Source organism: Squalius cephalus (genome assembly GCF_949319135.1).
Source record: "Squalius cephalus genome assembly, chromosome: 5".
Taxonomy (NCBI): Eukaryota; Metazoa; Chordata; class Actinopteri; order Cypriniformes; family Leuciscidae; genus Squalius; species Squalius cephalus.
Window position 1 is genome coordinate 11,631,592 of NC_137126.1, and position 23,099 is coordinate 11,654,690.

Below are 23,099 nucleotides of genomic sequence, written 5' to 3' on the forward strand. Positions count from 1 at the left end.
ACCCCTTACAGACCACAAACATTTGAATGTAAAATGCTACAATATATCAACTTATAAATCCAATCAATTGAAATTAAGACACACCATGATTAAAAGAACAAACTGTTTAAAATATGTGTATTTATTTAGCAGATAAAAAAATATATATTTACATTTTAAATTAACATATTTAATTATTTATATAAGTAACACTCTTATTTTTTGCATGTGACCAATAATTCATTGCATTCTAGCAGAACTTTTTGACAAAGATTTTTTGATTGCCATGATTTTGTTTGTTATATTTATAAAAAAAACAAAACAATGATCAACTTAAAGATTTCAGGTTCTGTTAAGAGTGAATTGTTACACCACATCCTTTTAGTGGCCCTTGGTTTAGCAGTATGCGTTCAGAAATATAATGGTAGGTAACTGTGTAATCCTGTGATTCTAATATTATTAATTGTCCAGACTTGCTTGCCTGGTGAATATAGCTTTACATTTTTAATTTGAGTTGCTTGCTATATTATGTGAATTGTGAGAGGTTTTGTTTGCTAAAACTGATGCTTTAGCTCAATGTTTCTTAACTCCAGTACTAGTGACCCACCTACCAGAATGTTTTAGATGTCTCTCTAATTAAAACCTGATTCAGATTCAGCATCTTAGTGTGTTGAAGACATTTAAAGCATTCTGGGTTGTGATTAACCTCACAGGAACTATGTCACGTTTAGTTAATAGGGTACAGATTAGTGTCCCTTGAATTGTTTATCACTATAATGGCACAAATCATTTATTCTGTTGAGTGAGATATATTGGGATGTTATCTCACATAAAAATTGGCATAAAATGTAGATAGTGTTCAGCACATCAAATGTCTGTACACAGGTTTTTATTTAAATTGATGCCCTCATTAGTTAAGCTCAGTCTTGTTACTAATGTTAATGTAATAAAAACAATAAAACACATTTAATTTATGGGAAGTATGTTATATATGTATTTATATTAATAATATTAATTTATATTATAACTACAAATCAAAACTAGCTGGCCACAACTGAGTGACTTATTCTGGCTTATTCAGTTTTTTTTAAAGATTGTATCCACCTTATTCCTGCGCCCCATGACGCTTTGCGCACATTATGGGTGTAACTTCCGTTAAGCTGTAAACAATCAGTGAAATGCTCGCTCTATGAACGCAATACGTTAAAAAAGTGTCACAATGAGATGACATTATTCTACTCACCCTTGAACCATCAAACATTTAAAAGGAAATTTAAAAGTGTAAAAGCATCAACAAGGTACTTTTAACAGATCAAATAACCCCAAAAGCTTGAGTCTTTGGTTAAATATCACTGTAGTAATATATATCTGTATTATGTAACTTATGTTGCCTTAATCAAAAATGTTCATTAACTTCAGCATTACGTGATACTATTTCAAAGTGATTTCCTTCATTTTGACTGATAATAAATTGCATTTACCTGTGAAAACAAACCTGGAAAGAGACGTGAGGATTTGAGGAGAATAGCGAGAGATTCTTCGTGCATTCCAGTAAATTCTTAATGGAATATATCGTAAATTAAATCCCGGAGAACAGACCACAAATGTGCAGTATATGTTGTCCTTTTTCATATTTTTACAGCGGATTGCAAAGGGAAAAAAGAAAATAATCACGAGGAAAAAAATGCAGTGACTGAAAAGAGCTCTTGCCATTGATATTCTTGTTATAACAAGTCATGTGAAAATACCAAGTATAACGTTATTCTCATGATGTCTGAAAATAAATCTTGAAGGAAAATTGAAAGCTCATCCAGTCAAACTGACAGGTCAGCTTTATTTGTAGGGCAACCTTATGATTTGAAATGATTAGTTTCAGCCTTTTTGAATGGAAGTTTCCTAAACCGGAAGTGGCACCCATAATTCAAAACGCAGTAAGGTCATCAGGAATAAAGTGGATACATTTTATTTGCTTCATTTGTTTGGCTAATGTTCATTGGCAAACATAAAATAACACTAATCAAAGTTTTAAACTGTATTCAGACATGTGCCACAACTGTGTATAAATATAGAAAATAAACATTTAGTTTCCCCTCCGGAAGTAGACCGTTTTCTGAAGGTTAAGTGCCTAGTTTCAATCACTTCATTTTAAGTGGTTTCAAGTTCCATTTTTGTTCCCTTTTCATGCAAAGTGTAGACTATGAAACAAGCGTTCATAAGCAGAGTAGGCTACAGAGGTGAAAGGGTGAGGTCTTCTCAAGTCTAATGTGCAACCACTGGCTAACCACTTTCACTGTAAACATCCGTATTCATGAAAAACATGGTATCTAAGAGAGCTTCCCTCTTGCCTGAAATGCTTGTCCTCGTGACTTGGTTCTGGATGGCTTACAACGTTGATTAATTTGGTTTCTGTATGTTTTTTCTGTGTTGATTATGTGTGCATATCAGATGACTAGAGTGACCCAGGCTACACTACTACACTAGCCTGACTCAAGGCTTTGTTTTCCAAGACACTATACCCGCCGGGGCCCACGCTGCCTTCAAGGGGGGAATGTGACCAGGAGCATAGCCGCTGAACCTTCCGAGATGGACACCTTGTCTCTTTTTTTTTTATATATTTTTTTATTTTAATTTCTTTTTTTTATTTCTCTCTCATGTTGTCTCTTTTTGCCTCTTAGAAGAGTTGCATATTCATTGTGTTGTTTTTCTTTTTTTTTTTTCTTTTTTTTTTTCCCCCTGTCCCCTTGTCCCTCGTCCCCAATCCCACAGTTGCACCCCTTTGCCTGTCTTTGAAAGCTGTCCAGGTTGACTTGACGCCCAGTATTGGAGGGAAGTTTGAACGGTACAAGGGCAGCTGTTACTGATTTCTAATGCATTCAGATCTCCTCCTCTCTCTCTTTCTCTCGCTCCTCTCCACTGATCTGCTCAGGGTTCTACTTTGGAAAATAATCTTCACAAAAGTATTCAGACATCAATTTTCTGTTTTTACTGAATTATAGGTACTGAAATACAAATTTTTCAGCATTAGACAGCAATATAAAACACCATTAAATTCCGTCAAATTTTCAATGTTTTATTGAGATCAGGACTTTAACTGTTCTTCAGCCACTAAAATGCTAATTTGACCTCGTTTTTGGCATTGCTGTCCTGCCAAAAGAAAAGCAAGTTTTCAATGCATATTTTCTAGGGCTGCATGATATATTGAAATAAAATTGACATCACGATATGGCTTAGTGCGAATATCAAATAACAAAGGTTTGCGATTGAATAAAATCAGATAATGTTCTAGGCCTATAGGTTTCAGAGTAAAGCTTGACAGATTGTGTTTATTTACACAATGGTTCGTCGATTTTACATCGAAGCCTGATGGCTTAACATTTGAAAATGAAATCAAGACTTAAAAATTTGTATTGTAATTTTACAGATGTACTTTAATTTTTATGAAAATTACTCGATTTTTTATTTGACAGTATAATAGCATTATTGCAATATGTTTCTTACTTTGCTTCATATTTTTAATCATCACTAAATTCAATAATTAATATGTTTTATATTATAGTCAAATTTAATGGATCAATAAAAGCAGGAATATGGCCTGTGAAAACTCGAGAATTTTTTTTAAACTTATGTAAATTATTATATTATTTTTAAATTGAGATATTCAAGTCATCAATTTCTGTATTTTTCATAATCTTAATTTCATAATACATATAAAAAAAAACTAAATATCGCAATGTCCGTTTTTTTTTTCCAATATTGTGGAGCCCTAGTATTTTCTTAAGAGTCTGTAATTCAGTAAAGTGACGGAACTGCTGCTAGAGAGTGTTTAGAATTCCTTATTTTTGCAAGGCACTGTTTTTCAGTTCACTGTAATGACAAGGAATAGAATTTTCTTTAGTAAAAAGCTCATACCATTGTACATGTTTAAAGGGTTAGTTCAACCAAAAATGAAAATTCTGTCATTAATTACTCACCCTCATATCGTTCCAAAGCTGTAAGAACTTTGTTCATCTTCGGAACACAAATTAAGATATTTTTGATAAAATCCGAGAGCATTCTGGTCCCCTATAGACGGAAACGCAATTACCACTTTCAAGGCCCAGAAAGGTAGTGAAGACATCCTTAAAATAGTGCATGAGACTACAGTGGTTCAATCCTAATTTATGAAGCGACGAGAATACTTTTTGTGTGCAAAAAAAAAAGAAGAAAAGAAGCAAAACTAACAACTTTATACAACAATTTCTTCTCGTCTGTGTCAGACTCCTATGCTGTTGACGTAGTCAACACAGCGCAGGGCTTCTGGGGCATGCGTCGTGGTGCTCACGTGAACAGTGTCGGAGACTGACACGGAAGAGAAGAAATTGTTGAATTAAGGGCCGTACACACCGGGACGAATATCGGCACGCATTATTCGCCAGCGTTTTTCAACGCGTTTTTTGTGTTCACACCCAAGCGATTTTCGCTGACGATGAGCCGAGTGAACATGCAAATTCATTCCCTGACATTAGATGGCGATTAATACCACTCCATAACAGTTCTCTTTTATCAAGATTTTTGTAGTCGCTGTCGCGTTTGTCATATAGTTCTTTATGTTCCGACAGCAACGAGACCAGCAGCTCTACATTCATCTTGCCTTGCATCTTCCTCGTCTTATTTCTTCCCGGCAGTGTATAGACGCTACTTGCCGTATATCTTCTTCGCCGTTACGTATGTGTGCTCAGCAAAACCGTTTTGTGTTTGAGCGCCCCCAAGTTGTGTTTTACTGTAACTTCAGAAGCTCCAGACACGTGAGCAAAAGCGGCAATCTCATTGGTCGGATAGTTTTTGATGCGGCGCGTCAAACCAAAAAAACGAACCCGAGGCGTTTTTTTAAAAATTACGCTTTTACGTGTGGTGTTTTCCGCGTTGGTGTGCACACTCACATTGGCGCCCTTTATTTAGTTCCGAGGCGTTAAACGTCGGCGAATATCGCACGCAAAATTCGTCCCGGTGTGAACAGGCCTTTAAATTGTTAGATTTGCTTGTCTTTTTTTTGCGCACAAATTATTTTCGTCGCTTCATTAAATTAAGGTTGAATCACTGTAGTCTCATGCACTATTTTAAGGATGTCTTTACTACCTTTCTGTGCCTTCAAAAAGTTGTAATTGCGTTTCTGTCTATGGGGGATCAGAAAGCTCTCGGATTTCATCAAAAAATATCTTTATTTGTTTTCCGAAGATGAACGAAGGTCTTACGGGTTTGGAACGACATGAGGGTGAGTAATTAATGACAGAATTTTCATTTTTGGGTGAACTAACCCTTTACCTTTAGCATGGTTTTGGGGAACATTGTCTTTAGAGTAATTCTGAAGTAGCTGAACGTCATATTTGAGGTTTTAATTTAGCTCTTCACTCATTTAAAAGCACAGATATACAAATAGTCAGTTTACCCATGAGTACTATAATCACTGTGAGCACAGAGCATGCGTATATTTTACCAACACTGGCACGTATTTGGAAAAATTACATTTGTTGTTAACTTTATTGTGAAGGCAACACTTTTCAGTGGTGACAGTTTGAGGGGGGATTTCTCTAAGACACTTAAAATGTTCTTCTTTTCTGTATCTGATGTTCTATGTGCTATTAGTGTGATGCAGCCAACATGAACGGTTGTCTTGTGTTGCACACCCTTTCCAACACTGCGACACGATCGCCCCAGGGAGAAAAGCGCCCATGCTTGATATCGTATGGTTCATGACCAATATGTTTCCAGTACAGGTGACCCATACCATAAAGTGTTAACTCATTCTCTACATGTTCTGTTCTGATCTTTTTTTAAAAGAGAGAAAAGGACAAATCACAATGTTCTTTTCTCTGTTTTTTTGTGCAACAGTCATCCTGTTTACAGTATGTCTTGTGTTGATAGTAAAAGGAGAGTAGCTATGCTAGTTCAGTTTGTTTGATTGTTCATGGTCGGGGTTGGAGATGCTCAGGGTGGGTGTTAGAGCACTAGGCTTGTTGGAGGACTCTCCTCTGAATCTTGGGTCGTAGAAGAAGCAGCTGGAGACGTCTCCATTGGCCCCCCTAATGCCAGTGTTCTTGTTCTTCAGGAAAAATCCCTGAAGAGGCAAAGGCTCTCTCGCTTTTGGCCCCCGCAGCACCCGTAGCCAGCCTGATGAGTGGAGGAGGACTTCTGCCCATTCCCAGCCCCACTGCGCTACAGAACGTAAAAACACACTCTCACAAACTAAGGCTGGAATACACTACACAACTTTTTTTATGTCTGATTTGCATTTTTGGAGGAGTTGACACTAGTTTGCTTAGTCTCCATATTTTGGGCAGTTGGAGTTGATAGATTTGACTTCTTTTTTTTCCTTCCAACTGTGATTCCATCCAGTCGGAGGATTTCAAACATGTTTGATATTTTGAGCTGATTTTAGGAGACATATAGTTTTAATTTGTCATGCGTCTCCTACCAACGAGACGCATGTTTCTGCATGAGTTTGTTGTTTTTGGAATGACTTTGAAAGTCGTTTAGTGTATGAAGCCCAGTTTTTCTCTGTAACCATTTACAAAGTCAACAAGTGTATGATGCCTAGTGTTTTAAAATCCGTTCAGATTTTAAAAACCGTGAAGTGTATTCCGGCCTTTACTGAATGATGAAAAAATGTCACCTACATTCTCATCAACTGCATGCCACAGATTTACTATTTAAATCCCAAATATTCAATTGTCAAGACACTAATGTGTGTCGTATTTGGGGGCAGCGAGGTCTTCCTTTAGCTAATCTGGGGGTCCTGAAGTCTAGTTTGGACACGTCTGTGGCGGCTCTGAGTGCAATCGCTTCGCAACCTCCGCTCATGGGTAATGTTGATCCCTCTAAAATTGACGAGATCAGGAGGACGGTGTATGTCGGCAATTTGAATTCACAGGTATGTGATAATGAATTAGAATTTATGGCAGAGGCAAATATCTCTTTACCCCAAGTGCAAATAGCAAAAAAGAAAGTAGTGTAAATAGTGTTAGATGCTATTTATACTTGCATAGTGTCTAAGCCGCAACAGATAGAGGCTGTCTACACTGGATGCGATAAAGCAATTGTTGCATATCTATTTGTTCCCTGTGTCAGAAATTGCAAAAGTGCTTGGAGTTCATCAGAAGTAGAATAGGACATTAGTTTACTGTTTGGGATTCGTGTCACGCTGCATCCAGTGTTGACAAAATAATTTTTTTATAATGGATGCTGCATTATTGGGTCCTTACTTGTTTCTTAACCCTAATCATATTCAACCTGCTGATCAGTAAAGGTGTGTTTCAAGATCCAGGAAAGGAGCCATGGTTACATGGTAACAATATGAGCTGCACGCGTCTAAATTGGTGTGCCAGCCAATCCGATCAACGCGAGAACACCACATCCAATTGCAATTATTGGCCTGTTAAATACTTGTTAAACACTTTATTCACATTATAAGATACTCTCGTTAGGCTCTTTATTTCCACTTGTTGAATATTTGCTTATATTGTATTCACTAATATGCCAATGTATTTAAACTGGATATCGAAACTAACACAATATTCTCTTTTGTCTTTCAAGCTCATGCTGTACTTGTTTTGTCCTTCTCCTGTAGAGCACCACAGCAGAGCAGCTCCTCGAGTTCTTCAAGCAGGTGGGGGATGTGAAGTTTGTTAGAATGGCTGGAGATGAAACACAACCTACACGTTTTGCTTTTGTGGAGTTTTCTGATCAGGATTCAGTGTCACGAGCACTTACATTCAATGGAGTCATGTTTGGGGATAGGCCACTCAAGTGAGTGTTCTCCATTGAGAAAGACAACTCGCCAGCGTTGTTTAATTCAGTAAATTTATTGCATCCCATTTCATCCATGTGATATGCATTTAAATAGTAATCAACATAACGTCATCTTTTTCAGAATTAACCACTCCAATAATGCCATAGTGAAGCCTCCAGAGCTCACGCCACAAGCTGCGGCCAAAGAGCTGGAGGACGTCATGAAGAGAGTTCGAGAGGCTCAGTCAACCATTGCTGCTGCCATTGAGCCAGGTCTGCCCTCTCAAACCTAGACTCTCACACACAGTAATACTTTCTCAAAGTGTTTTTCTTTTTAATTGATGAGGGGTTTGATTTGTTACTTTCAGACGACAAAAATCGCTCATGCAGTAGATCCAGACATTCCAGAAGGTCAAGAACTCGCTCTCGCTCCCCGTCACACTCACGGAAAAAGCGATCCAGGTCGAGGCACAGGTAGATTACACACATTTTTAAACGTACTTGCCTTGTTAACTAATGAAAGCTTAGTAGCATGCTAAGCTACAAGCTACTCACAGTATAAAGTACGATCAATCAATCCTATTGAAAAAGTAATAAGCCACACTAACATGTTACTAACAATGTAACTTTTTTTTTAATGGGGAATATATCTATGTAAGGGTAATATTGTTTGTAATTGTACATCTATTAGATAATATATAATTTATTTTAAAAATAACAGTTAGTTAAAATAATTTAAAAGCAGTAATTATCAGTGTCATCAAATATATATATATATATATATATATATATATATATATATATATATATATATATATATATATATAAAATGAAATAACATTGTTCAAACACTGTTGAGATAATTAGTAAATCATTAAATTAGTCTTTTTGATGGGTTATTTTAAAATTATTAGGCTGAGTTTACACTGGCACAAAAATATCTGATTTTTTTTCCCTCACATCTGACACAGATCGGAATTTGTCACTTCCAAATGAGGTTTTAAATCTGATACATATCAACATGTTCCAATGCTACATTTTTTTATAAATCCTAACCATTTGTTAACAAACATGTAATCATTACTTCAATGAGATCATTGTTTCTCCCTTAAATTAATCCTTTATTATCTAACTGTATGATTTGTATATGTACACTTCTGAAATGCATAACTTGGACACAGTCATCTCTGATAAAAGATCACTCTAAATTGTAATGTAGACACATGCATTTTGTGTAAAGCTGCTTTGAAACTGATTCCCCTTGTAATTCCAAGACACCACAAGGCGAGGGTTAACACATTTGGCCAAAAGATAGCTTTTTAATGTCGTATTTTGAAGCAGACGTGGCTGTATGCACTCAAACTAAAACTTGCGCATACAGAAACATTCAGGAGCATAGAAACGGGTTATTTTGTTATAATTGCTGTTATTTTCCGGTCTATATCAATTCAGTCAGATTTTGTGCTGGAAACATCCATGACATCTTTTAACTTATCCATGGTGACAAATAATCATGGCCAACCGATGTGAATTCTAAAGTAATTTTAGTATCGCGATCACCAACAGAATAATTTTGGGCGGGGATTAATGTAAACACAGATATCGGATACCAGTCATTTCTAAAGTGAATATAAACAGGCGGGACAAGTCAGATATGATCAAAAGATCCGATCTGTGCATGAAGACTTGCAATGTAAATGCAGCCTTAGTCAAACTAACAAACTCGTCAAATTGAATCCGAAAAACTGTTAATCATCATTTGAATGTTATTCTTGATTACAGGAACCCAGCAGGTCCTTAAAAAGCCTTAAAATATGTTATTGAGTTAAAATGAAAATTAACTGTCATAAATGGCTTAAATATCTTACATAGAATACCAAATGTCTTAAGAGTTCTTAAATTTTAGAGCCAGAAAAACAAGAATCATGATGAGGCCTGATTTGAGTATTTAACTTCCAAACGCAATCATTTAAATAAATAGATGTAAGCATTCTACTTTTCTTAGAAAAACATGGCACACACAGCATACTGCACATTTATGACAAGCGATTGCTTATGATCTAATGTTGATGAATTATGACTGTTTACTTTATGATTTTATATTGTAATATGTTGTAAGCATATTTTATTTCCCTCAGCTTTATGAATGAGCAGCTGGACGTAGAAAAGCAAAGCAATTTCAAAATAAAGAGTCGCAGAGTATTTTTAGCTGGTTTATTATTAAAAGTCCTGCATTATGTAGTCTTTCCTGTTATTATTGGTAATGGTATCTGGCATTTAATTTGAAGAACACTCTTGTAGCTTTTCTCTGGGCCGCCCTGTCACAGAAAGGAAAGATTAAGAACATTATTAAACTCATTCATTATCTAGATTTTATCCTTATCAGCACAATAATCTGTTTATTGTCGTTCTTTACACATTTTTATCATATAAGCAATAATCTAATATCGATCTCTGATATATTGCTACCAATATGTATTAAGTGCATGTATATATGTATAGATTTGTTTTAAGACTCTATGGCTTTCTTCTGTATGGACATTCAGTATTAATTGTATTCGTTCAGGTCTTAAAAAATGCCTTAAATTTGATTTTAAAAACTGCAGATACCCTGCATTAAATAACCTGAGCTTTAGGCTACCTGTTATATTTGTATAATTGGACATCATTTTCACTTGTTTATTGTTAATAATTTATGTATTGTTGTAGCAATGGGAAAATAACTTGTTTTATCAATGGGATTTAAAGGGGACGCCCGTCCCAGAGATCACGGCAGAAGTTGAACGCCTCACGTGGGTCCCATAAGAGACGCTCACGTTCCAGAGAAAGGAAACACAGCCGGAGTAGATCTCATTCCAGGTTAACCTGCACCACCACACTGGCCACTTAATTCTCAGATTTTGTTTTGTCCCCCAAAAAAGAGAAAATTTCAAACCGATGTTGTCTCCTAAACACAGGGACCGAAGGAAGGACAAGGACGGTAAAGTTAGGAAGGGCGATGGCTGGGATGAAAAGAGGCTGCGGGACAAAAAGGGAAGGATGCCTTCCAAAGGCTACGTTGGCTCCAGGCGTTCCCGCAGTATAAGCAGGTCAGAAGAAAGTGTTGATAAACCTGCAAAAAAAAAAAATCTGTTATGAAATGAGATATATATACAGTGAGGAAAATAAGTATTTGAACACCCTGCTATTTTGCCAGTTCTCCCACTTAGAAATCATGGAGGGGTCTAAAATTGTCATCGTAGGTGCATGTCCACTGTGAGAGACATAATCTAAAAAAAAAATCCAGAAATCACTATGTATGATTTTTTAACTATTTATTTGTATGATACAGCTGCAAATAAGTATTTGAACACCTGAGAAAATCTATGTTAATATTTGGTACAGTAGCCTTTGTTTGCAATTACAGAGGTCAAACGTTTCCTGTAGTTTTTCACCAGGTTTGCACACACTGCAGGAGGGATTTTGGCCCACTCCTCCACACAGATCTTCTCTAGATCAGTCAGGTTTCTGGGCTGTCGCTGAGAAACACGGAGTTTGAGCTCCCTCCAAAGATTCTCTATTGGGTTTAGGTCTGGAGACTGGCTAGGCCACGCCAGAACCTTGATATGCTTGTTACAGAGCCACTCCTTGGTTATCCTGGCTGTGTGCTTCGGGTCATTGTCATGTTGGAAGACCCAGCCTCGACCCGTCTTCAATGCTCTAACTGAGGGAAGGAGGTTGTTCCCCAAAATCTCGCAATACATGGCCCCGGTCATCCTCTCCTTAATACAGTGCAGTCGCCCTGTCCCATGTGCAGAAAAACACCCCCAAAGCATGATGCTACCACCCCCATGCTTCACAGTAGGGATGGTGTTCTTGGGATGGTACTCATCATTCTTCTTCCTCCAAACACGTTTAGTGGAATTATGACCAAAAAGTTCTATTTTGGTCTCATCTGACCACATGACTTTCTCCCATGACTCCTCTGGATCATCCAAATGGTCATTGGCAAACTTAAGACGGGCCTTGACATGTACTGGTTTAAGCAGGGGAACCTTCCGTGCCATGCATGATTTCAAACCATGACGTCTTAGTGTATTACCAACAGTAACCTTGGAAAGTTCTTTTCAGGTCATTGACCAGCTCCTCCCGTGTAGTTCTGGGCTGATTTCTCACCTTTCTTAGGATCATTGAGACCCCACGAGGTGAGATCTTGCATGGAGCCCCAGTCCGAGGGAGATTGACAGTCATGTTTAGCTTCTTCCATTTTCTAATGATTGCTCCAACAGTGGACCTTTTTTCACCAAGCTGCTTGGCAATTTCCCCGTAGCCCTTTCCAGCCTTGTGGAGGTGTACAATTTTGTCTCTAGTGTCTTTGGACAGCTCTTTGGTCTTGGCCATGTTAGTAGTTGGATTCTTACTGATTGTATGGGGTGGACAGGTGTCTTTATGCAGCTAACGACCTCAAACAGGTGCATCTAATTTTGGATAATAAATGGAGTGGAGGTGGACATTTTAAAGGCAGACTAACGGTTCTTTGAGGGTCAGAATTCTAGCTGATAGACAGGTGTTCAAATACTTATTTGCAGCTGTATCATACAAATAAATAGTTAAAAAATCATATATTGTGATTTCTGGATTTTTTTTTTTAGATTATGTCTCTCACAGTGGACATGCACCTACGATGACAATTTCAGACCCCTCCATGATTTCCAAGTGGGAGAACTGGCAAAATAGCAGGGTGTTCAAATACTTATTTTCCTCACTGTATATATAGCGGGCAGTGCATTTCACACCTAGGCCTTGAGTGGTGTCCTACCTGAATTAATCCACCTCTTAATACGCTTTTAATAATGTAGCTCATAGACTCTTTATAATTGTTGTGAAATTGCTGTTTTATTTTAGCCTGGAAATCCAGACCCAAATCTGAAAGATTAAGGGTCTGGCATCGAGTAATGAAAATCACCCAGTCCAATAACTCGCTGAGCAAATTCAAATTGTGCTCTCGCGAGAACTCTGGATTTCCAGGGTAGTTTTATTTTGCACCGGCAGTTATAGGGTTAATGCGGTGACTTCGGAAAAGGCCGGGTAGAGAGAAACTGAGAGAAATGAGCGAGTGAGTTAGGCTGGTGCGTTTGTGTACAGTTATTTTACGTTCCAATTAAGAAGTTCAGAAACGGAGCCTTCCTTGTCTGTCGCTCTTCAGACGTTACAATAGTATGAATGTTTGGGGGAAAAAAAGTTTTGATCATAAATTTACATGAAAAATTAAGAAGAAAATCATATTCAGCACGGAAAAAATGGGGACAAAAATAAGCATTATACTCACCAAAACTATTGATTATTTTCTACTAATTTCTTTCCTCAAGAAGACTTAAATTACTCTGTTGTACAGGTCATCTGTGCGTTTCAGTTCCTACAATAAGTCTTTTCTATCGAGGCTAATAAGTCGAGTTTGTCCCGTCGTATTTCTGTCAAGTTTTAATTCGCTTAAGGGCCGGGAATGTCCGCTCGACAGAAGCAGTGGACACAGGACGTGTACAGCTGCCCCATGCTCTCACACAGATTTTTGAAGGAAATCAATGAGATCAGCGGGACTTTTGCCTTCAAAATCAGACATGGCATACATTATAGTCAGTTCTGTTTTTACCCGGGACAGTTCGAATAGAGTTCCGTGACTCTGCGTTAAGCTGGATGAGGCTGAATAAGGGATTCTTTTTTCCGGTAGGTTTGAAACTGCTGGGGGTCGAGGAGGGAGAGGAATATTAATTTGTGGGCTGAAAAACTACGAAATCTACAGGAATATATTTTAGTTTATGCAGTTCGCTATAGATGCGGTTTGCTAACTCTGACTACTAGTACACGCTCTGACCATTCAATCAAAGGACATGAAAATGCCGACGTTATTATACGCCTGCTAGATGGCCTCGGTGCAGTCAAATGGAAATCTGATTGGCTGATTAAATCTGACTGATTATCTGATTGGTTAAAGCAACAGTTGCATTGCCATTTATTTTAAGCTACAGGCACCCGCACTATCGATTCTGAAGACCTCAAGGCAGATTTCTTTGACCCTGGCAACACATGATGGCTGAAATATGATTGGATAAAAGCTCTAAAATAAATATACACTACTGGAAGCAGCGCAACCAAGTGAAAAGATATGGAATTAAGAGAATGCACTATTGGGAATAATTTAATACATTTAATAATATATTAATATCAGTGATTCTGATGGCCTTGCTGGCCAACTTTTTAAATGTTTTTTCCTGTGAAAAAAAACTTCAATAGCTTTATTGTAACTCTACACCCTTGCTGTGTTTAGTATATGTGGAACCATGAATATGCAAATTAGCCCCGCCTCCACTCACTTACACCAGCCCAGAGATCCACTCGCCAACTTTGCTGTAGTAAACGCTGCACAATGGTATCGCTCTTTACAACGTCGGACACATAACGGTATTGTTATGAATATCCTTTTGCTTGACCACGTTATCGGCTAATAATGTGTTGCTAATGTTACACAAACTATGTTCCCGTTCACCATCTCAGTCTGCCTTTTAAACATCAGTGTACCCTAAGAAACGCTTTGAATGTCATTGAACGTCAGTGGAGAAAGGCAGATAGTTCATCATAGCATTGCCATATACAGCATATACATAATTCACCCGTTATATTTCTAAATGTACCTGATTTTTCATATCAACAGAACACTATTCTGGGATAACCTGGCTTCAGAGCATAGTTAATGATATGCTGATATGCTAAAGCCCGCCGGCACATTGACGTGATTGGTTACAGGGCAGTTTGTGACGTAAGGAACATCAGCGATTTACAAACCGCGTTTTTGAGACTGTCTTTGGGAAATTGCAGTTTTAACATTTTAACTTCCACAAGATATTTGTTCTCGTGCTTCAAGCAGGAGAACAAGCAGTTGAGCTTCTGTTTATTTCCGCTAATCAATGTTTAAATATGAATAAAAGCCGAAATTAAATCAGTTCATATAAAACTACCAAGTCTCTTCAGAAAATTTGGACTAAACCTCTCAATTTATATGGATTAGGTTTACGATCTCTTTATGGACTTTTTGAAGCGTCAAAATGGTAGCGACGTAGCTGTCAATGGAGAGGGCCAAAAGCTCTCAGACTTTATCAAAAAGATCTTAATTTGTGTTCCGAAGATAAACAAAAGTCTTACGGGTTTGGAATGGAATGGTTGAGTAATTAATGACCGAATTTTCATTTTTGGGTGAATTATCTCTTTAATGTGTAGATTTTAATAAAAAACTCTATCTCTTTTATCACGGTATATGGTATTATCACGAAACTGAATTTTTGGTTTAAAAGGATTAATAACTTTTTTCTTAAAGCAAAAAGAACTGGACATTAAAAAATACAATAAAACAATACACAAAAATATATATATAAACTAAACAAAGAACTATAAGCAACACTTTACAATAAGGTCTCATTAGTTAATGTTTTGATTTTAATGTTTTATGAAATGTTGAAACTAACATTTACTAAGATTAATAAATGCTTTAGAAGTATTTTTCATTGTCAGTTTGTTAACTAGTGAATTAATTAATGTTAACTAATGGAGCCTTATTGTAAAATGTTACCAAACAATTAAAGAAACTGGGCTGCGTTCTCCGATAACGTTGTCTCTTAGCGCACTATGAAGACTTAAAAGGTACACCTTAACTACAGGTATACCTTTCCTACGTGTGTTCTCCGAACTATACCTTAGGATGTTGCTTAAGGTAAACCTTCTTAAGTTCGACCTTAGCAGGCGCTGTCCATGGTGGAGGCGCTGAATAGGTTGATATCGATGCCTCGATGATCGATTGTGCGCTCTTTCCTTCACAGCGGTATAGGTAAAGTATTGAGAAAACAATGTTCTTTATAAAGAAGCGTTTTAGAAATAGTACAAACTGCATTTATCGGGGCTCATTGAAATATGTACATGCAGAAATAAATATGAGTATGTGTTTATAATTTAGCAAGTGTGCAATCCCAAACCCTTACGGCCATAAGTGTGTTAATGTTCTCCACAACGTATGCTGATTATCCACCAGCCATGTAGTTGACATACACTAACTGGCTCCGCGGACGGCGCCGTCTTTGATTTAAAACAAGTACTCGCTGTCTTGCTGCCATAGCTATAAAGTTTGTGTAAACTCATCTTTCTTTATATAGACTCCTAAGCCTTTTCTGTCAAATGGTTCGCCAGCTGATGTGCCTTAGGATAGTAATTAAAAAAGCTAACAACCATTAGTGTATGGAAACTTTATTAATGAAAACACTTCCATACACTGGGTGTAGGCTATAACAACTTAAGTATTTTATGTGTAAAATTTTAAAGTAAAGTAAAAATGTAATTTTAAAGCTATGGTCTACGATTTCAAAGATTGTTCATTATTAATAACCTCGTTTAGATGCTGGTTATGGTTCTACAGTACAGTCCTAACAATATGAAGAGAAAAAAGAATGAAAAAAATCCATTCACTCTATTGGGTGTACAGCTGCAGAGAAGTTGACCAATGTAAGCTGTCCGGCCGGACAGCTTACATTGGTCAACTGCTCTCATCCAATCCCCCGCTCCTCTTGACGCTCGCGTCTCCACCCCACCGCACCCCACCCCGCCCCCCTCCTGCGTCATGAAATTTCGCGGGCAAGCAGCTGACAGTCTATGGTAGCTAGCAAAGTAGCATCAGCTCAGCAATGGAGAAAAAACAAACCAAAAAAAAACGACGCTGACACGGCTGACTTTTTGTTGAGCAGGTAAGCATTTATTTTTTACTTTTATGGTGTGAGGTGTTACATAATAGCTTTTTATCAGTCTGACAACATGCTTATGCTGCCGGTCGGCATTGGAATGTTAGCCGTTTAGCATCGCCTATCACGGGTCAAAGTGATTATATTTCTTGAAGTGCTTGAATATATTTCAGTATATATTCAGTTTCTGTTCGAGCCGATCGGAATTTGAACAAGATGCGCCAATGTTTACTACCGGTGATCACAGCTTGACTGAGTGACGTTGTTTAGGTCGTTTCCCGGTGGGAGGGATCAGGTAGCACAGAAGGGAGGGGGGTGTGTGTGGAGGGGCGGGATGAGTTTTTTAAAACTTCACAACTGTCTCAGGCTTTCTCGACCGATTTTCAACATCGTAGACTACAGCTTTAATACTAAATCAGATTTTATATTAAATGTTCATATAAAATTGTCTATGTGTAATTAAACTGCGATGTAAAAAAGCTTTTTGCGTAGTGGTGGCCACTAGCGGTATGAACCGTCAGCAGCGATAAGGTATAGCTAAGAGCGCTCCAGACCAACCTTACGAACGTATGACTTACAGAAGGTATACTTAACTAAGAAGGTTTCGGAAACCACGTATTAACGATAAGGTACTTCTTAAGGTACAACTTAAGAACGACGTAGCGTTAAGGTAGTTTCGGAGAACGCAGCCCTGAACATTTTCAGTCAATATCTAGGTTGTGTTGTAGTGCAGACTCCAGATTAAAATGAAAAAAATTTTAAGTTTGAAAATAAATAGCCTATTAAGTCTAAGTATTTAAAGCTACAGTCCGTAACTTTTGCCGCTCTAGCGGTTAATAAACAGAACTGCATGTGTCTTGCTGAAGAACATTGTAGCCTTAGCTATTTCTCTGTGTTTATGTCTATGACGAGTCATGCAGGTACTGGGCTACTCTGCAGTGTTACGACCCGTACCAGTCTAAAATAGTCAAACACTTATTATAGGTGTACCGTAGTGATTCAGGATAAGACAAAACCCTGGTTTGGAAAATGGATTCATGATGTACTCGCTTATTATATAAATTTTGTACATTTTGAGGACAAAAAAAAAGTTATGAACTGCAGCTTTAAGTATTTGTTCGTACCTCGTTAATAAGATGCTATTTGTGTAGGAATTTTATTTGACACAAAATATTTTGCATGCGTGTGTCACGATAGTAAGGGGATTGCGAAAGAAAAGGAGAAGACAAACTAACAATTTAGTCGCAAGGTTTAATTTTCTTTAAAAACAATAAAGTGAAGTTATAAAGTAATAAAGTAATGAAATAGTGAATATTTACAATATGTACAACTTATCAAAAAGGAGCAAAATCAACAAACAATCTGGAGGAGAGGAAGGAGCAAAAGAGGTGGTTAAATCAAAAACTGAATCAAACAAAAACCCTTCTAGGTTTAACCTAACATAAACTAACTAAAAAAAGAAGTAATAAAAAAAAAAAATGAACTAAAAAAAACATACATAAATATATATATATATATATATATATATATATATATATATGCCAGTTGGTGGCGCTATAACTTTGACTCACAATAGTTACATCCATCTGATCGGCCTCTTACCACGAACACACTGCTGAAGTTTCATCAAGATCAGTTAACGTATGCAGAAGTTATATTACTTCGTGTTTCTCTTTTCTCGCGATTGTTTCCTCGCCACGGCCAAACCGTTCGAGATATCAAAAATCCGTCCGGAATTTATCATCCTCAATGTCTTGACTTCATGCTGACCGAGTTTGGAGGCGATTGGATGAATTCTCTAGGATGAGTACATTAAATTCCACAGCATGCGTTTTTCAAACAACCCATAATAGCCGACTTCCTGTTGGGCGGAGCTAATAACTTAGAGTGCGGAAGTTGTTCAGCCCGATGAGATCTATATGTGTACCGAGTTTCATATTAATTCATGCAAGCGTGTTTGATATATGGACCAAGTTTTCAGACCGTGTCCAAGGGGGCGCTGTTGAGCCCCCCTGCCACGTCCGGGTACCAGCTTCAGCCCGGCTCTGATGACCCTGGGCTCTGACCTGTGTGGAAAGTTTCAAGAGTTTTTGAGCACGTTAAGGGCCCCAAAAGCCCCTGAAACCTTGAAAAACAAAGATTAAATGGAGTGGACAAATCCCCCCCCCACCCCCCCCCCCCCCACACACACACACACAGACACAGAGAGAGAGAGAAAATTCTCCAGAAAATCCACATTCAAACCAAAATATCTGACTTCCTGTGGGTCTGAGGTTATGACTGTAAATTAGAAAGGTGTCCTGCTTGATGAGAACAATACACCTACCAAGTTTTGTGATTCTAGGAAAAACTAAGCCCCCATTTTTGACTAAAGGTGGCGCTACTGAGCCATTCCACCACGCCCGTTTCTGAAACTTTGCACATGTCTACTGTATAATAAATGTGATGTGTCTGTCGAGTTTCATGCATTTTCAAGCATGTGAAGAGTCTCAAAAGCATCCGAAAAGAATATTAAAGTTTGATGCGTTGCCACGGCAACAGTATCTAAGATATCAATAATCCTTTCACAGGTCTACATCTGCCGTGTGTCTACATTATACACATAAAGTTTTAAGCAAATCGGGTAAAAATAAGAAAGTGATTTCAAAGCATTTTGAAAGTGACACACTTCCTGTTGCCAGTTGGTGGCGCTATAACTTTGACTCACAAAGGTCACATCCATGTGATCGGCCTCTTACAACGAACACACTGCTGAAGTTTCAGCAAGATCAGATAATGTATGCAGAAGTTATAACACACTTCCTGTGTCCCATTATTCGCCATAAATTCGTTTCCTCGCCACGGCCAAACCGTTCGAGATATCAAAAATCTGTTCGCAAGAATTCATCCTCAATGTCTTGACTTCATTCACACCGAGTTTGGTGGTGATCGGATGAATTCCCTAGGAGGAGTATTTCACATTCCATTGTATGCGTTTTCCAAACAACGTATAATAAACGGCTTCCTGTTGGGCTGGTGTAAAACTTAGAGCATGAAAGTTGTTCGGTCCGATGAGATCTATATGTGTACTGAGTTTCATATTATTACATGCAAGCGTGTTTGATATATGGACCAAGATTTCGGACCCCATTCCAGGGGGCGCTGTCGAGCCCCCCTGCCACGCCCGGGTACCAGCTTCAGTCCGGCCCTGATGGCCGCAGGTTCTGACCTGTGTGCAAAGTTTCAAGAGTTTTTGAGCATGTTAAGGGCCCCAAAAGTGGCAAAAAGTCAAAAAAAAAAATAATGAATAAAAAAAAAAAATATAGCTGCGAGCAGCGATTGCGGGCCCAAGCCGGTGGCACCGCCAACCTGGTGCCTTTAGTTACACTAAAGGCACCGGGGTGGCGGTGTCACCGGCTTGGGCCCTCCATCGCTGCTCGCAGCTATATTTATATATATATATATATATATATATATATATATATATATATATATATATATATATATATATCAGACAAGTAATATTCTTTGTCTTGTCACTTAAAAAAAAAAAAAAAAAAAAATATATATATATATAATGACCTTTTTTTGGATGCTAAACTATTGTTTATTATATGCTTTGTACTTCACTCACGTTCCAATATCGAAGGGAAAAATGATCCTCTTCACATGCGCAAAAATGTCCTTGGAAAATTCACAGTGGAGCGGTGCTTACTGTGATTGTACGAATTGTACTACTGACTATTTAGAGCAGTGTAATCTTTATATGTTAGGTTGACCATTTTATTATTATATTTTATTAAGTCTATAATGAACAGGCTGCAATGTCAAGATTGCAATGCTAGTGTGTGTGTGTGTGTGTGTGTGTGTGTGTGTGTGTGTGTGTGTGTGTGTGTGTGTGTGTGTGTGTGTGTGTTCATGTTTTTCTGTCCCGGTGGGGACTTTAACCTGAATGCACACAGACTCATGGGGACTCGTATCACAGTGGGGACCTAAATAGAGGTCCCCATGGGTAAACAAGCTTCATACAGAATGAGTTTTTTTGGAAATGTAAAAATGCAGAAAGTTTTCAGTGATGGGTAGGTTTAGGGGTAGGGTTAGTGTAAGGATATAAAATATACAGTTTGTACAGTATAAAAATCATTAAATCTATGGAGAGTCCCCAAAAAGATAGTAAACCGTGTGTGTGTGGGTGGGTGTGTGTGTGTGGCGTGGGCGCGTTTGAACAGTGGACACATAAAAACATACTCCGTCATTATACAGGACGACATTCAAACTGCAAAGTGTTAACTTATATTTGTGTACAGTCGCAATAAAACACAACATTGTGCTTTTGTAAAATAATTTCAAGCAATCAACCCCCGAAAGGCTCTAATTTTAAAATTAAACTAAAATGCTCATGGCTGCACGGGCATTCATAACGGTGCACATCCACGGCGAGGAACGAGCAGAACAGAGTGAACTTTTTCAGTTAATTCCTACTTCCATAGGAATTAATTTGAAACGCTCGCTCAACCACTATCAATGTCAGTGTGGACGAACATATTTTACTTTCGTTTTTAAGTTGGCGATTCAAAAGCCCCCAGCGGTGTCACACGTCGATTAACCGGTGGTAAAATATTCTCACCGTCACATACCTAGTATATTTTTAAGTAGATACAATAGGCCTACCTGATTTTTAACACAAGAGGGCAGTATAGCCCTATGTATGACTTGACTTTTATGGGACTAAATAGTACAATTACTATTTTTAAACTTATAAATATTTATTAAATTGAAAAAAAAAGAATAAAACGGGTTTAGTTGTGATATTTTTATACTTTTATATAGAAATAAATGGTGTTTAATTACATTTTTAGAAGATGAGGCTTTAAGTGTTACTTTACTTTAGTCCCTCACTATAGCAAAACCGTTTGAGATGTTTAATATCCGTTCACAATTTAGCATCTTTAATGTATCTTTATCATTTTGAAAAAGTTTGGTGTGAATAAAATAAACCAGTTAGGAAGAGTAGCTAAAAACTCAGAGTCTGAAATATCCAAAAAATCCACATTCAAACCAAAATATCTGACTTCCTTTTGCTCTGAGCTAATAACTGTAAATTAGAAAGTTGTCCGGCTCGGTGAGACCAATATATGTACTGATTTTTGTAACTGTTGGTAAAACTAACCCACCCACTTTTGTCAAACGCATGTTGAAAGTGACACACTTCCTGCTGCCAGTTGGTGGCGCTATAACTTTGACTCACGATAGTTACATCCATCTGATCTGCCTCTTACCACGAACACACTGCTAAAGTTTCATCAAGATCAGTTAATGTATGCAGAAGTTATAACACTTCGTCTCCTCTCTTTTCTCGCCATAAATTTGTTTCCTCGCCACGGCCAAACCGTTCGAGATATCAAAAATCCGTCCGCAATTTAGCATTCTCAATGTCTTGACTTCATGCTGACTGAGTTTGGAGGTGATTGAATGAATTCTCTAGGAGGAGTACATCACATTCCACAGCAAGCGTTTTCCAAACAACCCATAATAGCCGACTTCCTGTTGGGCTGGCGTGAAACTTGACAGAGGGAAAGTTGTTCAGCCCGATGAAATCTATATGTGTACCGAGTTTCATATTAATTCATGCAAGCGTGTTTGATATATGGACCAAGTTTTCAGACCCTGTTCAAGAGGGCGCTGTTGAGCCCCCCTGCCACGCCCGTTTCTGAAACTTTTCACATGTCTACTGGCTAATAAGTGTTATGTGTCTGTCGAGTTTCATCCAATTTCAAGCATGCTAAGAGTTTCAAACGCATCCGAAAAGAATATTAAAATTTGATGCGTTGCCACGGCAACAGTATCTAAGATATCAATAATCCTTTCACAGGTCTACATCTGCCGTGTGTTTACATTATACACATAAAGTTTGAAGCAAATCGGGTAAAAGTAAGAGGGTGACTTCAAAGCATTTTGAAAGTGACACACTTCCTGCTGCCAGTTGGTGGCGCTATAACTTTGACTCACAATAGTCACATCCATGTGATCGGCCTCTTACAACGAATACACTGCTGAAGTTTCATCAAGATCAGTCAATGTATGCAGAAGTTATAACACACTTCCTGTGTCCCATTATTCGCCATAAATTAGTTTCCTCGCCACGGCCAAACCGTTCGAGATATCAAAAATCTGTTCGCAAGAATTCATCCTCAATGTCTTGACTTTATTCTCACCGAGTTTGGTGGCGATCGGATGAAATCCCTAGGAGGAGTATTTCACATTCCATTGTATGCGTTTTCCAAACAACGTATAATAACCGACTTCCTGTTGGGCTTTTGTAAAACTTAGAGCACGAAAGTTGTTCGGCCCGATGAGATCTATATGTGTACTGAGTTTCATATTATTACATGCAAGCGTGTTTGATTTATGGACCAAGTTTTCGGACCCCATTCCAGGGGGCGCCGTCGAGCCCCCCTGCCACGCCACGGTACCAGCTTCAGCCCGGCCCTGATGGCCGCGGGTTCTGACGTGTGTGCAAAATTTCAAGAGTTTTTGAGCATGTTAAGGGCCCCAAAAGTGTCAAAAAGGCAAAAAAAAAAATAATGAAGAAAAAAAAAAAAAATAATCCTTACGGAAACA

General features: G+C 38.0%; 1 protein-coding gene across 5 annotated transcripts in view; it reads left to right on the forward strand.

The window, feature by feature from the left end:
* The window catches only part of srek1 (splicing regulatory glutamine/lysine-rich protein 1), a 37,259-nt gene that overhangs the window by 5,593 nt on the left and 8,567 nt on the right, over positions 1–23,099 (forward strand). For 2 of the 5 annotated variants that reach the window (XM_079870777.1, XM_079870778.1), the window contains exons 3-9: positions 6,065–6,180; positions 6,722–6,886; positions 7,583–7,761; positions 7,886–8,016; positions 8,112–8,217; positions 10,492–10,602; positions 10,701–10,832. In XM_079870777.1, the coding sequence (XP_079726903.1) occupies positions 6,065–6,180; positions 6,722–6,886; positions 7,583–7,761; positions 7,886–8,016; positions 8,112–8,217; positions 10,492–10,602; positions 10,701–10,832 (940 nt within the window). Of the gene's footprint in view, positions 1–2,520; positions 2,819–5,045; positions 5,733–6,064; positions 6,181–6,721; positions 6,887–7,582; positions 7,762–7,885; positions 8,017–8,111; positions 8,218–10,491; positions 10,603–10,700; positions 10,833–23,099 lie in introns of those variants that run through there. The other 3 variants (XM_079870780.1, XM_079870781.1, XM_079870779.1) reach the window with 3 other exon arrangements.